The 16095-nt window shown below is 40.4% G+C and overlaps 2 protein-coding genes and 1 long non-coding RNA gene across 3 annotated transcripts; 2 read left to right on the plus strand and 1 right to left on the minus strand.

The window, feature by feature from the left end:
• Positions 1–1401: 1401 nt before the first annotated feature.
• LOC126593171 (LIMR family protein At5g01460) lies at positions 1402–10573 on the minus strand. The gene is made up of 14 exons (XM_050259087.1): positions 9797–10573; positions 9590–9675; positions 9289–9401; positions 9073–9183; positions 8579–8677; positions 8366–8488; positions 3410–3472; positions 3264–3328; positions 2706–2815; positions 2504–2618; positions 2327–2392; positions 2096–2206; positions 1938–2004; positions 1402–1840 (listed from the first exon to the last, which is right to left on the minus strand). Exons 1-14 carry the CDS (start codon positions 10144–10146, stop codon positions 1793–1795), a joined length of 1527 nt encoding a protein of 508 aa, XP_050115044.1. The 5' UTR covers positions 10147–10573; the 3' UTR covers positions 1402–1792.
• Positions 5617–7582, plus strand: LOC126593172 (uncharacterized). The gene is made up of 2 exons (XM_050259088.1): positions 5617–5804; positions 6023–7582. The coding sequence occupies exon 2, from the start codon at positions 6815–6817 to the stop codon at positions 7487–7489; it is 675 nt and encodes a 224-aa protein (XP_050115045.1). The 5' UTR covers positions 5617–5804; positions 6023–6814; the 3' UTR covers positions 7490–7582.
• Positions 10574–14074: 3501 nt separating the features above from the next.
• LOC126593585 (uncharacterized) lies at positions 14075–15356 on the plus strand. Its single transcript, XR_007613003.1, has 3 exons — positions 14075–14384; positions 14478–14569; positions 14990–15356. It is a non-coding gene; the product is annotated as an uncharacterized LOC126593585 (long non-coding RNA).
• The last annotated feature ends 739 nt before the right edge of the window (positions 15357–16095 follow it).

Consider the following 16095-nt stretch of genomic DNA (forward strand, 5'->3'; position numbering starts at 1 on the left):
ATTCAAAAAATGAAAATCATACTTCTCAACGAGACGAATAGAATGGTACTTTTCTCGACAGCTAACTCGTCGTGGTTTGGCCGGAATATGGCTTGAAAGTGGCTAACTCGGCTTAAATAGTTTTACAGTTTATTGAGTAACAAATGTATGTTTAGTAGAATATTTGAGCCAAAAACTAAAAAAAATAGGTGAAAACTATAGTAATGAGGCCAAGAACATTGTCAAATGGGGTTCTACACTCAAGAATCTCTACGGAAAGTCTCATCTTAATTTTCAAAACTTCACAGTAAGAAAGTCACGCATGACTTTCTAGCACTTGCAAGAATTTGAATTATTTTTGTACATTTTTCTTTTATTTCTCTTACCACTACCACAAACTATCATATTCACGTTCTTCAAAATATATTTTTCTGTGCATGGAGCCCGACTCATTTTCTAAGCACTCGAAAGTTCACCTCGTTCTGCGTGCGCAGAGCCCGCCTCATCTTGTGTGCCTGGGTTCGCCTTGTTCTGAATGTGAGGTGTCCGCATCATTTTGCATGCCAGAAGCCCACCCCATTTTTCGTGCGCAATGCTTGCCCCGATTTGTGCGACATATCTTGCCTCGTTTTTCGTGCACATAGCTCAACTTGTTTTGTGTGCCAGAAGCCTGCCCCATTTTATGTGAGTGGAGCCCGCTTGGTTTTGCATGTCATGATTCACCTCATTCTGTGTGAGCTGAGTTTGCCTCGTTTTGCGTCACCCATGTTTTTTGACAAAAATGCAAATTTTTTATTTTCTCAAAATAGTTTTTCCAGGCATTAAGCTGGACTTTTTTAAGGACTTCGGAAGCAGTTTTACAATTTATTTAGCAACAAATGTATGTTTAGTAGAATATTTGAGCCGAAAACTAAAAAAATAAGTGAAAACTATAGTAGTGAAGCCCAAAACATTGTCAAATGAGATTCTACACTCAAGAATCTCGATGAAAGTCTCACCTTAATTTTCAAAACTTCATAGTGAGATAAAGGTGAAAATAAAGAGAATTTTCACAAAATATTTTCCTTGAACATTACGGAAAACTTTGGCATTTGGAAGCAAATTAACAATTTATTGGGTAACAAATGTATATTTAGTAGAATATTTATGAGTAAACCTCTGGCTCGTCTATTTCTTGATAATCAGAACATGTGATGTGTCTAATTGTCTTACAAATTAAACATTGTACTTTATTTTCTTTATCTGGAAATTAAGTGCCTGAGAACATGTCGGTCATAAAGCCTGAATACTTTTAAAAAATAAATAGATTGAAAGATGATTTACGTACGAATTTGCAAAACCGACTAAAAACCATGAATACAAGTCATTTTGGCTCATGTTGAGTGTCGTGTCTGAAATTGCTACCAGAAATGTGGACAAATATGAAACTAAAATGGTTACTCATACAATCATCTGTTCCCAACGGTTATGTTACATCAAGGGCAGTTCCGGAGATCCAGTTTCCACGGGTGCAAAGGATCAACACGATTACAAGATCAAACCAATTTGTAACACAAGAAGTCAAATAAAGGAATATTACATACAAATGGGGGAAAAGCAAACGGGGGTGGCAGCAGCGGAACACTGAACTTGCCACGCCCCCTGCACTAACACAACGCAAACTCAGATGATATTCGCCTAATCCTCCAAAACCTTTCAACAGTAGATCAAGCCTAGGCAGACGCATCCGAACGTTAAAGCCACTCCGAAAAGAGATTATAAAACCGGGAATTCCAACAGCTACAAGTGAGTGCATGTCCAGAGAAAACGTAAATTACGAGGAAAGTTGGAACCTGCCGCTAGGTTTTTTTCTTCTCCATCCCTGAAATTTTAAACCGAAAATACTTTACTCTTGGAAGCCCGTAGAAAAGACTAATAAACCGAAGAAAAAAGAAAGAATATACAGTTAGAAAACGTACAAAAGCAGCATAGTACACAAACGTCAGTCCTGCCAGGACAATAAATGCAATTTGGAACACATTGTACCTGTAATGCAAATACCAAAGTGTATAACCATATCAGTAGAACATACATGAATGTCTAATTAGAATGAATCCTATCAAAGAGAACAACTCACTTGTACAGATATCTAATTCCACGAAGAGATTCCAAGGTGTGACCAAATATTTCTTGTGCTGCAGTTGCTTGAGCATAGTATGCAAATGCCGTGGAGCAGAACTGAATCACACTGAAACAGTGGAAACCAACAATAATTACGATTGCAATTCTAGAAATCTTAAAAAATTTATAGAACCATGAACATGCAGCCTTCGTCTAAAATGTAAATGAGGACCACAAAGATACAAACCTGATGGAGCTAAGTAGTATAAGTCCCACATTAAATAAAAATGAATTCATTAGAGTAGCACCCCACCTGAAACGAGTAAATTAAATTTATGAGCAACCAAGCCTTCTGGTGATAAAACAATAGAGGCGTAAACAAACATTATTGAATAAGTAGGGCCGGAAACAGAAACATCATTACTTCATCGGATGAATTGTGATGAAAACTAATTTCAGCCCAAGCATCATCGACCCAGCAATGACTGCAAGCAGAAGGTAGAAGCAGAAGAATGCAAACGCAACAGTTCCTAAAAGACCTGATGAAGAAGATAAGCAGATCAAACTCATATTCATTCAGAAGAAACTATAAAACGTAGAGCAAGAAATATTCATTCTGAAAGTACCCCAAACATCATCCAGCTTGATGAAAACTTCGTTCAAGAAAGGAGAAAGCGGAGGGCTAATCAATAGATATATGACGATATGAGCAATCCAAGCCACTGAAACAATCAATCTGAAAAACAAAGGCACAACACAAGGTTTCAGTCTGAATAAATCATCAGTCATTAACGAAAGTGTGACACACAAGAAAACAAGAGCTATGGAAGTATATGTTATGATAAAAATCATGAATGATACCACGTCATAGCCTTAAAGAGAATAAAGCATTCCTAACCGCCCATGCTATATAAATGTTACTGCATAATCAAGCTATATGGGTACATCACTGCCTACAGTGAGCACCAACAAAAATAAATCGTAGTGAAATGCATATATTATACTTATAAGTTATAACAAATGCTTAAATTTCCCTTCCACAAACATAATCTTCCCTCTTCCTTTTCTGAGACTTTCTGCACTAAAATATCCATCCCATCTCAATCTTCTCAGGAAGCAAGTGCTATTTAAATCATTGGGCATATAGATTTTACAATAATTAAAGGGACAACATCAGCACTCACCCTAAGATTCCCAACACAAGTTTTGCCAAGTACCCAAGAACTGTCATAGCCCAAGTAGTCTCAGCCTGAAATGAGGCAGGAAGATTAGAATAGAAGAGTGCTATGTATATGGAACATGCAACAAGTCACATGTGAACGCCCCTTACTTTCTCTCCTTGAGGATACACCTCTTCTAAAAGTTTTACATCTTCTTCTAATTGAAGCAACTCCTGCAAGGTTAAGCAAGCAAAACTTTTGATGAGATAGTTAAGTCGTTAAACAACAACAACAACAACAACAACAACAAAGCCTTTTCCCACTAAGTGGGGTCGGCTATATGAATCCTAGAACGCCATTGCGCTCGGTTTTGTGTCATGTCCTCCGTTAGAACCAAGTACTCTAAGTCTTTTCTTAGAGTCTCTTCCAAAGTTTTCCTAGGTCTTCCTCTACCCCTTTGGCCCTGAACCTCTGTCCCGTAGTCACATCTTCGAACCGGAGCGTCAGTAGGCCTTCTTTGCACATGTCCAAATCACCGGAACCGATTTTCTCTCATCTTTCCTTCAATTTCGGCCACTCCTACTTTACCTCGAATATCCTCATTTCCAATCTTATCATTTCTTGTGTGCCCACACATCCCACGAAGCATCCTCGTCTCCGCCACACCCATTTTGTGTACGTGTTGATGCTTCACCGCCCAACATTCTGTGCCATACAACATCGTTGGCCTTATTGCCGTCCTATAAAATTTTCCCTTGAGCTTCAGTGGCCTACGACGGTTACACAACCCGCCGGATGCACTCTTACACTTCATCTATCCAACTTCTATTCTATGGTTGAGATCTCTCTAATTCTCCGTTCTCTTGCACGATATATCCTAGGTAGCGAAAACGGTCGCTTTTTGTGATCTTCGCTAGATTGCTCCGATCATTAGTGTGGATAAGTATATAAATGGATATAGATAGGAAAGCAAACACAAGATGTACGTGGTTCACCCAGATTGGCTACGTCCACGGAATAGAGGAGTTCTCATTAATTGTGAAGGGTTTACACAAGTACATAGGTTCAAGCTTTCCTTTAGTGAGTACAGGTGAATGATTTAGTACAAATGACATTAGGAAATATTGTGGGAGAATGATCTCGTAATCACGAAACTTCTAAGTATCGGAATGTGGTATCGTCTTGACTTGCCTTATCTGTCTCACAGGTAGATGTGGCATCTTCTCTGGAAGTACTCTTCCTCCATCCAGGGGTGGTATCTTTAACTGGTGGAGATGCACAAGGTAATGTATCAATTTCACTTGAAGCTTACTTGTAGTTTCAGGCTTGGTCAAGCGCGATACAAACCATGTAGTAGGAGTCCCTCAAGTTGCCGAGCTAGGGGATTTGCTGAAAGAGGTGACAGACAAGGTAAGCAATCAGAGCTCCGACTGATTGTTCACATTCTCCCTATCTTGCAGGCAGCATGAAGGATAAAGAGAAGAAAAATGAGAAGAGATGATATGGGATACTTTTGCTTTTGAAGAAGTAACTTTCCACAGGCTTATTCTTGAACTGAGCTGGAGGGTTTTCTGGTTTCCTCCAGAGTATAAGGCCGACTGAAGAATTTGAGGGTCAAAACAAGTCCATCAAATCTAGAGTACGTTCGACCCTACTGATATGGGGTACTTTTGCTTTGACAGAGTAATGGATGTATCGGCACGTGTGCTGTTACGCTTGTCTCCACATGCTTCCTTGTATCCTTCTCACTTGCCCTATCTGTTCCTCAGGCAGATGCGGTATCTTCCCTGGAAGCATAAGATGTTGAAGATGAGTACTCGAGAGCAATGCCAGGTAAGTAAGTTCCAGGCAGTCAGTTCCTGGCTGGAAGCTTGATTCCAAGTGCTGACTGATTGCTCTCTTTCTCCTTGTCTTGCAGGTAAGAACAAGGCCAAAGGAAAAGACAAGGAAAAAGCATGATATGGGATACTCTTGCTTTTAACCCTGATGATATGAGATATTCTTGCTCTAGTATAACTTGTTTGCAGAGGTATTATCGGGGGGAAAGAAAGCTGAATATTTCGAAAGGCTTCGTTGAGAGTGCCCTCTCATATATGAGGAAGGGTTGAGCATTTTTGCAGGTCTGTCTGTCCGTTGGGGATGGAGGTTGACATATATAGGAGTCTCCTTAACAACAAGTAGTAATGCTATTCCTTTACCCTGTCAGAGCACTTTGAAAAAGTGGTCTGTGGTATGTGGAAAGCTGATGTTGCGTGTGAAGATTACAGACAGCTTTATCCAAGGAGATCCGGCTCTTGTAGTTGGGAAAGTGTTGCCTCTTCGGTTTTCGAACAAGCAATCCTATCAGGGATCTGGCTCTCGAGATTCGGATAACGATGTCTCTTCGATTTTTGAGAAAGCAATCCTGCTGGGGGTCTGGCTCTCGAGATTCGGAGAGCGGTGTCTCTTCGATTTTTGAGAAGGTAATCATGTTGGGAGTCTGGCTCTCGAGATTCGGAGGGCGGTGCCTCTTCGATTTTGGAGCAAGCAATCTTGTTGGGAGTGTTTTCTCGAATGTGAGTAAAGGTTGGGCATGTTTGCTAGTCTACCTTGCCACGAAGCACAGAGGTTGACCCACAGGGACTTTCTAATTATCCAGCAATGGTACTGTTCCTTTACCCTCTCTTCGATTTTTGAGAAAGTAGTCATGTTGGGAGTCTGGCTCTCGAGATTCGGAGGACGGTGCCTCTTCGATTTTGGAGCAAGCAATCTTGTTGGGAGTGTTTTCTCGAATGTGAGTAAAGGTTGGGCATGTTTGCTAGTCTACCTTGCCACGAAGCACAGAGGTTGACACACAGGGACTTTCCAATTATCCAGCAGTGATACTGTTCCTTTACCCTTGTGGGTAATAATATGGGGTAGCTAGACCTTCAAAATTTATGTGTCTAAACTTTGTTAGTGCTGTTTCTTTGCTATTCTTTTACCCGTCTTGGTCAGAGCGATGTAGTGGAAGCTGCAAGCTTCACGTGCTCAACTTTGGCAGAGAACTTTGGCAAAGTTATCTGTGATACACATGAGCTACTATTGCGTGTGGGAAGTGGGTGATTGAACAGTAAGACTCATGTGCTTTCTACTTCACCAGAAGTCTTCGACAGAATGCCCATAATTTCCGCAAAGCTGAGTGTGCGTGTGACAGGTGCTGCCAAGGCTGGAAAAGTAGGTGCCTCTTCGATTTCTGAGATCGGCCCTCGTGGTCTCTGAGCAGCCCAACTTTTGAGAAAGCAAGCGCCTCTTCGATTTCTGAGATCGGCCTTCGTGGTCTTTGAGCAGCCCAACTTTTGAGAAAGCAGACGCCTCTTCGATTTCTGAGATCGACCCTCGTGGTCTCTGAGCAGCCCAGCTTTTGAGAAAGCAAACGCCTCTTCGATTTCTGAGCAGGCGCCTCTTCGATTTCTGAAGCTCCGTTGAGTGCAGATTTTTATAGGGGCTGGCATTAAGTTCCAAAGCACACTTGAATCTCCACCAGTAGAAGCTCCATTCTTACACTTCTAAGATCTTGATTTGTTCGACCTCTTCTCTCTTCAACACCTTTGAAAATGTCTGGCCCCTCCGACCGTCGTTTTGACTTGAACCTTGTTGAAGAGGCAGCCCCGCCTTCTCCAGACAACATATGGCGCCCATCCTTCGTCTCCCCTACTGGTCCTCTTACCGTTGGGGATTCCGTTATGAAGAATGATATGACCGCTGCGGTGGTGGCCAGGAACCTTCTCACTCCCAAAGATAACAGACTACTTTCCAAACGATCGGATGAGTTAGCTGTTAAGGATTCTCTGGCTCTCAGTGTTCAGTGTGCAGGTTCTGTGTCTAATATGGCCCAACGCCTATTTGCTCGAACCCGCCAAGTTGAATCATTGGCGGCTGAAGTGATGAGTCTCAGACAGGAGATTAGAGGGCTCAAGCATGAGAATAAACAGTTGCACCGTCTCGCACATGACTATGCTACAAACATGAAGAGGAAGCTGGACCAGATGAAGGAATCTGATGGTCAGGTTTTACTTGATCATCAGAGATTTGTGGGTTTGTTCCAAAGGCATTTATTGCCTTCGTCTTCTGGGGCTGTACCGCGTAATGAAGCTCCAAATGATCAACCTCTGATGCCTCCTCCTTCTAGGGTTCTGTCCAGTACTGAGGCTCCGAATGATCCCCCTCCGGTGCCTTCTCTTTCTGGGGCTCTACCGACTGCTGCGACTTCTCCTAAGCAACCTTTGTGAAGGCTCTCTCTTGTTTGTTTATTTTGACTCATGTATATGTACATATTTGTAGCTTATCGGGGATATCAATAAATAAGCTTTCCTTCATTTCAACGTATTGTGTTAAATACACCAAAGCCTTCTTCTCTAAGTTCTTTGAATTTTCTTTTGTTGGAGCTTTGTGAGTGGAGCATGTAGGTTGAGGTAGTGTTCCCTTAATTTCCTGAGTGAGGAAAACTTCTCGGTTGGAGACTTGGAAAATCCAAGTCACTGAGTGGGATCGGCTACATGAATCTTAGAACGCCATTGTGCTCGGTCCTGTGTCATGTCCTTCGTTAGATCCAAGTACTCTAAGTCTTTTCTTAGAGTCTCTTCCAAAGTTTTCTTAGGTCTTCCTCTACCCCTTCGGCCCTGAACCTCTGTCCCATAGTCGCATCTTCTAATCGGAGCGTCAGTAGGCCTTCTTTGCACATGTCCAAACCACCGTAACCGATTTTCTCTCATCTTTCCTTCAATTTCGGCTACTCCTACTTTACCCCGGATATCCTCATTCCTAATCTTATCCTTTCTCGTGTGCCCACACATCCAACGAAGCATCCTCATCTCCGCTACACCCATTTTGTGTACGTGTTGATGCTTCACCGCCCAACATTCTGTGCCATACAGCATCGCCGGCCTTATTGCCGTCCTATAAAATTTTCCCTTGAGCTTCAGTGGCATACGGCGGTCACACAACACGCCGGATGCACTCTTCCACTTCATCCATCCAGCTTGTATTCTATGGTTGAGATCTCCATCTAATTCTCCATCTAAGTCGTTAAACAAAACTGAAAAAAAAAACCGCTAATGCCTAACTGTGAAATAAAAATTCACTTTGCATGCAAAATTTAATTATACCTTCTCTACTGCCTTTACATTTTTACGCCATTTTCTACCCTTAGAGCCAGCTCTTTCTTCTTGATGAAGCGCATCAGCTGCTTTCTTCAACTCTTTTGCTTTCTTGCCCAGTTCAGTAGCTTCCTAGATTATAACAAGAGAAACTACCCCATAAGCAATCACAACGATCTTCATCATCTTAACATTTACACTTGATAGAAAATAAAGTAGTACCTTGATATACTGTGACCGAGTAATAACAGCCTTTGGACGCCGAATGAATGAAAATATGAGTCCCAGTGGTAGACAAGCAATGCCAACACCACCGAATATCTGGATGATATAGAACATTGGAGATTAATTATATTTTATACTAAATAAAAGTAGGATAGGAAAATAAGATGTCTGTATAATATCTTTGTTGACTATACACACATGCATAAAAATTTAACATATTCCACAGAGACATACATAATATGTATATACTATATCCATATGTAGTATCTTGCAAAAGAAAAGAGGCAGTCTAATCAACTCCTGGGGGGGCATGTTGCTCCCCTGGACCATAGCCAAGTTATCCAACACAATAGTTCTCAAGATTAAAACAAAAGAAGCTGATCTCTTTACATCATTTACATTTTATCTAATAATGGGTAAAGACTCCCCGGTTATCACATGCATATTCAATAACAACACGAATATGTGAAGATTTCTGGTAATGAACTTACAGTAAAAAGCACGGATCCAACAATGGTAGCAAGAGCAACGACATATTCTGGAAAGGTGGTACGCATTGTCCATGTTTTCTCTGATGTATCACTTGCAAGATATGCAGAGCACTGTAAGGATAAGAGAAGCAGGACAGAAAGAAACCCAATATGAGTAAGAGGATAGAGTTGATTCAATAATAGCCCAATCAAAAAACACATGTGACAAGCTCATACCGCCTTTGCGCCGTTTATGCATTCATTACTGCTAGAAAATTGAAATGAACTGGGAAAGGAAGTTGTGGAAGAAGAGAGGTGCCTAACAGTAAAATCCACCTTCCCAACTAGCCCTGATAAACAATCAAAGAGTAAACACATGATACACAATCAGAGTGTTCTAACAAAATATGTACAACAAAAATCAAAATGTAACCAAACAAATGCTTAAATTCGTAAAGCACAGTTGTCGAAAAAAGAACAATTCTTTCAATGCAAAGATAAAACGTTCAGATGAAAATAACAAGTGAAGGGAACTAACCGTATAAGATTCCGAGCACGAGAGCGCAGACAACGGCGGTCACCGCAACCCACAACAACGCGCTTCCAATCCGTTTTCCAACACTCCTGAACACAAAAACACAAACCCAATTCACAAATCAACAATGTCAAGCTATTCACACACAAACATCTAACCCGCATTAACGAAAAATGATAACTTTGACAAAAAAACCCTAGAAGTACCTACTTGTCCTGGTCTCCTTCGTAGTAGAACATAGCGAAGGGGATGATGAAGAACACGAGCACGGCGTCAAGGATATAGATTGCGAGCCACAGATCCTTCATCGGAAGAGTGAGATTGCACGCGCCATTATAAATCGCGTGGCGACACGCCTGGCGGTTGGCCACGTCGGCCGGCAGCATGAGTATTGAAATAGCGGCGACGGAGAGCCCCAAAACGACGACGAATTTGGGGAAGTAGGCCTGGTTCTTGTCGTCGGGGTGCTGGTAATTGACGAGCAGGTAGACATTGAAGACGAAGACGATGATGCAGAGGATAATAGCGACGATGACGAGCGCGAGGTTGAAATCGCCCATCACGGCGGCGTCGTTTCAGCTGCTCTCGATCCGAATCGAATCGAGTCGGAGAGATCGAGAAGGGGAATCAGAAATTAGGGTTAGGGATTTGAAATTGCGCGTTCGAGTGATCGCAGATCTCTGTCGCTAATTCGAAACGAAGCAGAGAGGGGAAAGGGTGAGGGTCGGTTCCGGGGAGGTGGTTTGTTGGGGAGGGAGAGTAGGTTAGGTCCGTTTGGAGTGAGAATTACGGTTCTGTCCTTGAAGAGGTCGTTAGTTACGGTGTGGGAAGGGCGGCGAAGACGGACGTTCGGGGGTTTTACTGTAAAATGAGGAGGGGCGTCCGTGGCAAACAACAAACAAACAGGCTGTCGCACTTCGAGGCGAGAGGCCGGTTCGAGACATGTAATAATCGCTCGAAAGCTCCGCGGCGAGGAAACTGTGGAGCGTATTTCTGCCCACCATTTTTAAATAGTGTTAATGTTTATCATTTTATTTATTATTGTTTGATAAGTTTAAAGGGTGTATTCAGTTGAGAATGTGAGAGATTTTAATGAATTTATAAATCCATGTATTTTTATGGAGTTTAATTAATTTTTAGAGCTTCTATATAAAATTTTGATTCAATTCCCTCGAAATCTCATTTGGAAATCTCATGGGAAGAAATGAGATTTGTAGATACTTAAAATACATTACGAAATCTCTTCAATTCCCTCTAATTTCTTAATTTTCTCAAATTCTTTAAAATCAATTTCTAATTGAATTATAAACTTTTTTAAAATCTTAATTGAATACACCTGAATTTCTAAATATTTTAATAAACTATTTTAAAATTCTAATTGAATATCCTTATAATTTCAGAGAACCATTTAAAATCATGATTGAATATCTCTAGATTCATTAAAAGACTTAAAATCCCTTAAAATCCCAATTGAATACACCCCCTTAAATTTAAAATTTGTATTTATTCACTATATGAATTTCAAAATTTAAACTCATCTAATAAAAATAAATAAGGTATTTAACATACAATATAATTTATATTGGTGCACAAAAATGCTCTCAAGTGTGTGACGTCTTCGACTCTTGGCTAAATGCAAGACAGTGTTTAAACAAAAAGGTGGGACCATCTTTACTTTGTTTTAATTTAGGGTCAATTTCATATTTGCTCCCTAAATTCTTTAGGCGCTTTCATTTTGTCCTTCTAATTTATTTCATCCCAAGCCGATCCTAACTTTGATAATTTGGTTATTAATGTCAAACAACGACTGTCATCACAAAAGTTGATACAAAAGCAATTGACCATATTTTGTAGTACATCTTGAATTCTTGATAACTCATCTACTAGACCAGAACCAACTTTTTTCTTCCCATGTTTGCCGAATTTGAATATAAATAATTTGTATGAGAAAAGCTCTCAACTATCTCTCCATGAAAACACGAACAGAGATAAGAAACTCTAGTCGCCGACCCCAGCCCACCCTTTTTCTCCTCTTCTTTTTTCTTCCATTTTTCTCTTATTTCAATTTTCTTTTGAGCTTTGTTTCGGTTTTCTTTGAGCTTTGGTCTCAATATTTCCTCTCAGCTTGTCTCAAATTTGGGATTCATGCCCCTCAACGTTCATCGGTCTTTTTCCACCCTTCCTCTCTTCTAGGCGTGCCTTTGGAAACTCAAACCTCCATCTCCCCCCATATTTTCCTTCTACATCACTTCCTCATAATCCATCGCCACCCCATCATGTCCTCTGATCTGCGAGCTCCAAAAAAAAAATGGATGCTAAATCCATCTCCCTTGCTCACTTCCCCTCCCTCGACCGGCCTTCCAGAATCCCCTTGAGGTCAAGTGTTATGCAGCTTCGGCCAAAGTAAGAGTAGTTTACATACCCCATTAGCCTCACCTTTTATCCATGTGTTACTATTGTTGTATATATTTACAGGAATTGGTGAAAGGGATTTGGACCATGTGACTATTTCTCAGTCAGAAAGTTTTCAGTGATGAAATCTGGTTGTGTATTTTGTCAAATTAACCACTCAAGTCATTTATCCAATGTTGTTACTTTGGTGGCTACTGGAATGACGTTCGTGACAGCTCTCTGCATTTGGAAGATAGAGATTAAGGTTTTAATTTTTGTTTATTTGCTTATTGGGCTGGCTTTTGTGCATTTGAATTCTCCAATTATATTTTAGGTTATTTTACTTTTCTTTGGATTGTCGTGTAACTTTTTTTGTACTTAATGAATGTTACAACAAAAAAAAGATAAGAACAAAAAAAAAAAGGTAAATTACATAGTAGCCCCTCAGGTTTGAGGTCTATTGCAATCTTATACAACATCTTTAAAACATTTCACTTTCATACCTCAAGTACTATTTTATTTCAATTTCATACAACCGTTAGATTTTCCATCCACGAATCTGTTAAATGCTGACGTGGCTGCCACATATATGACATGTGGCTGCCAAATGTCTGCCACGTGGCAAATAAAATAAATTTTTTTTTAAAAAAAAACCTGAAATTGGAAGAAGAAAAAAAAAACAAAAAAGGACCGAACCCAGAAGAAGGAGGAAGAAGAAGAAAGAGGAGGAGGAGGAGGAGGAAGAAGAAGAAGAAGAAGAAGAAAAAAAAAAGAAAGGGGTCCGAACCCAGAAGAAGGAGGAAGAAGAAGAAAGAGGAGGAGGAGGAGGAGGAAGAAGAAGAAGAAGAAAAAAAAAAAAAAAAAAGGGACCGAATCCAGAAAAAGGAGGAAGAAGAAGAAGAAGAAGAAAAAAAAAAAAAAAAAAAAAGGGACCGAACCCAGAAAAAGGAGGAAGAAGAGGAAGAAGAAGAAGAGAAGAAGAAAGAGGAGGAGGATGAGGAAGAAGAAGAAGAAGAAGAAAAAAAAAGAAAGGGACCGAACCCAGAAGAAGGAGGAAGAAGAAGAAGAGAAGAAGAAAAAGGAGGGAGGAGAAAGAAGAAGAAGAAGAAAAAAAAGAAAAAAAAAGAAAGGGGTCCGAACCCAGAAGAAGGAGGAAGAAGAAGAAAGAGGAGGAGGAGGAGGAGGAAGAAGAAGAAGAAGAAGAAGAAAAAAAAAAAAAAAAAAAAAAAAAGGGTCCGAACCCAGAAGAAGAAGAAAGAGAAAGAGAAGAAGAAGAAGAAAGAGAAAGAGAAGAAGAAGAAAGAGAAAGAGAAAAAGGGACGGAACCCAGAAGAAGAAGGAGGAAGAAGAAGAAGAGAAGAAGAAAGAGGAGGAGGATGAGGAAGAAGAAGAAGAAGGAAAAAAAAAAAAGGTCCGAACCCAGAAGAAGAAGAAAGAGAAAAAAAAAAAGTGGCAGATATGTTTTTTTTCTTTAAAAAATTAAAAAATTATTTTATTTGCCACATGGCAGACATTTGGCAGCCACGTGTCATATATGTGGCAACCACGTCAGCATTTAACAGATCCATGGATGGAAAATCTAACGGTTGTATGAAATTGAAATAAAATAGTACTTGAGGTATGAAAGTGAAATGTTTTAAAGATGTTGTATAAGATTGCAATAGACCTCAAACCTGAGGAGCTACTATGTAATTTACCCAAAAAGAAAAGGCCTAGGAGTGTAAGCATTAATGCAAAGAATTGGTCAATTTGATCTGAAATTATTTTTTATCGCCCCAAAAACTGGCATAATCTTAAGCCATAATTTGAGGACAAAAAAAGTTTGAGATTAAAGTGAAATTGTCTATTCTAAAGTTGGAAGGGAATTGGCTTGTTCATGGCTACAATCAAGAAAATGCCCCTTGATTTCACCTTATTTGCAAGAAAGCCATCTGATTTGGGGCCATGTTGGAGTGTAATTATGAAAAGATAGGAGGGTAATTTTGTCCGTAGGAATTGGGTGCCCTGCTATACACGTGTTGGGCTGACTATTACATCGGGTTGCATTTGTGGGATCGACGGCTGTGTGTGGTGGGATTTGGTGAGGGGATGGGTTAGAGAGAGCCTTCAGCTTGCAGAGAGGGATGGAGAGAGAAAGAGAGAGCCTGAAGAATTCCACAACTTCTCCTGAACAAGGGTTCGCTGTGCAATTCTAGTTCTCTCTCTATAAAAAAAAAATGCTCTCGCCGTTCTCGACTTCTGCTTCTATCTCACAGAGGGTAGGGTTGCTATCGGTAAGAAGGAATGGGTGTGAGATTCGGTGAGAGGAAGGAAGGTGAGGAGCAGGAAGATGGACTCAAATAAAAACTTCCCCCCTTCATAACCTATAGACTCAGGACTCATGGAATAATCATGGATTATTGTTGAGGTAATTTGATTGTTTCCTCTTTTGTAAGTTCTTTCTGTTAGTTTATTGTTCTTGAATTTTAATTTTTCTCTTTTCCAACTTAGAACTTGGAAGATTCGACCTCGGGTGAGAGAATCGTGATGTGACAATCATATTCTCTCTCACAACTCACAACAATGAAATCGCGCAAGGCTTCGTCGATTTCTGTCAACTCCAACCACGGCCACTTTTTCTTCTTCCGCTTCTCCCTGTGCATTCCAGTTTGATTTTAGCTCACGTACGAATAATGGAGTGAGAGTGTTTGGTTTTTGGTTTAGTTGGTTCCACCTCTAAATTTTCAACCTTTACTTGATTTTCCCAATTGAAAAACCCTAGAAATTTCTGGGCTTTACTGTAATTATTTAAATCATTGTCAAAAATTGATTTTTCTTTTCTTTTCTTTTATGTTATGTAATTCACATTGGGGTCTTTGCATATGCATATAGGTTATTGTGGGAGAGTCTCACTCAATTGGGGCTCTCAGCAACACAAAGCATTGAGTTTTGTCTTCAGAAACTCAAGACTCTTTTGTATATATTGGAGGAAATGCAGAAATGGGTGCTCTTTGCTGATGTCCTTGCATTGAGGAATTCCAAAAATATGCACTTTCGAGCAATTCATAGGCATTGCTTATGTCTGAGATACTTCTTCCACCAGCTGGGTAGGTATAAAAGCAATGATCAACTCTGTTGATGCACAAAACCGGAGGGTCTTGGAACAACGTAAATCCGACCGTGAATCTGCAAGAAAGTAAATAACATAAGATGTATCGTGGTTCACCCCAATGTTTGGGGTACGTCCACACTAATATTGTATTTCTCTGTTTGTAAGGGAAAAAGATAGCCCGTATGTAAGAGTGAGGCTCTGGGGATCTTATGCCTAAGAATTGGCCTCTCCCAATGAGAAGAGTGAGAAGTCCTTTTATAGAATAAGGGCTCCTCACTTATTACACATTTGCCCCTTCATTTATTACATAATTACATTTGAGTCCCCCGAGTATTTATACGAGATCTAAATATGGAGGCCCTAAGTATGGTATAAACAATAGTTCCCCAAGTCTTCAGTCAAGAGAGACTTTTGGCTGGAGACTTGAAATTCAGTCCATGTGTGGGCCGAAGTAACTAGATGTCGTCTAGAACTGAATACCCGATATGAGGCGGTGCTTAATGTAAAATGATGCTCAACTAGAAGTAGCACATGTTGCGATGCTGCTCTGCTTATGGCTTATGTTGCCTTGGTTGGCTCGGCTTGTGGCGTTGAAGGTGAGGGAGTCCCTTTTATAGAATAAAGGCTCGCTCCTTAATACATAAATGATGGGCTAGAGTTGATGCTCACGACGAGGCGGTTGCTCAGTAGGTGGCGATGCTTTCTAATGATGGTGAGGGAGTCCCTTTTATAAAATAAGGGCTCACTCCTCAGTACATGAATAATGGGTGATCTCTAATGACAGTGAGGGAGTCCCTTTTATAGAATAATGGCTCTCTCCTCAATACATAAATAATGGGCTAAGTCCCCCAAGTATTTTTCATGAGGCCCAGTTGAGGCCCAATATATGGTACATAATGTAATGTAGTCCCCCAAGTCTTCGGTCAATAGAGTCTGTTGGCTGGAGACTTCAAATTGAATCCATGTATAGGCCGAAGTGGCGGTTATTCGGAGGCAGTATTTGTATACCCTGCACTGAAGCTTTGCA

This window comes from Malus sylvestris, chromosome 12 (genome assembly GCF_916048215.2).
Source record: "Malus sylvestris chromosome 12, drMalSylv7.2, whole genome shotgun sequence".
Taxonomy (NCBI): domain Eukaryota; kingdom Viridiplantae; phylum Streptophyta; class Magnoliopsida; order Rosales; family Rosaceae; genus Malus; species Malus sylvestris.

Bases quoted from the DNA above. Each gene is read 5' to 3' on its own strand.
- LOC126593172 (XM_050259088.1), top strand. From the start codon at position 6,815: ATGTCTGGCCCCTCCGACCGTCGTTTTGACTTGAACCTTGTTGAAGAG.
- LOC126593171 (XM_050259087.1), bottom strand. From the start codon at position 10,146: ATGGGCGATTTCAACCTCGCGCTCGTCATCGTCGCTATTATCCTCTGC. The intron at 9,402-9,589 runs GTTAGTTCCCTT...ATTGTTTATCAG, and splicing joins CGTGCTCGGAATCTTATACG to GGCTAGTTGGGAAGGTGGAT. The intron at 1,841-1,937 runs GTACGTTTTCTA...TTAAAATTTCAG, and splicing joins TTGTGTACTATGCTGCTTTT to GGATGGAGAAGAAAAAAACC.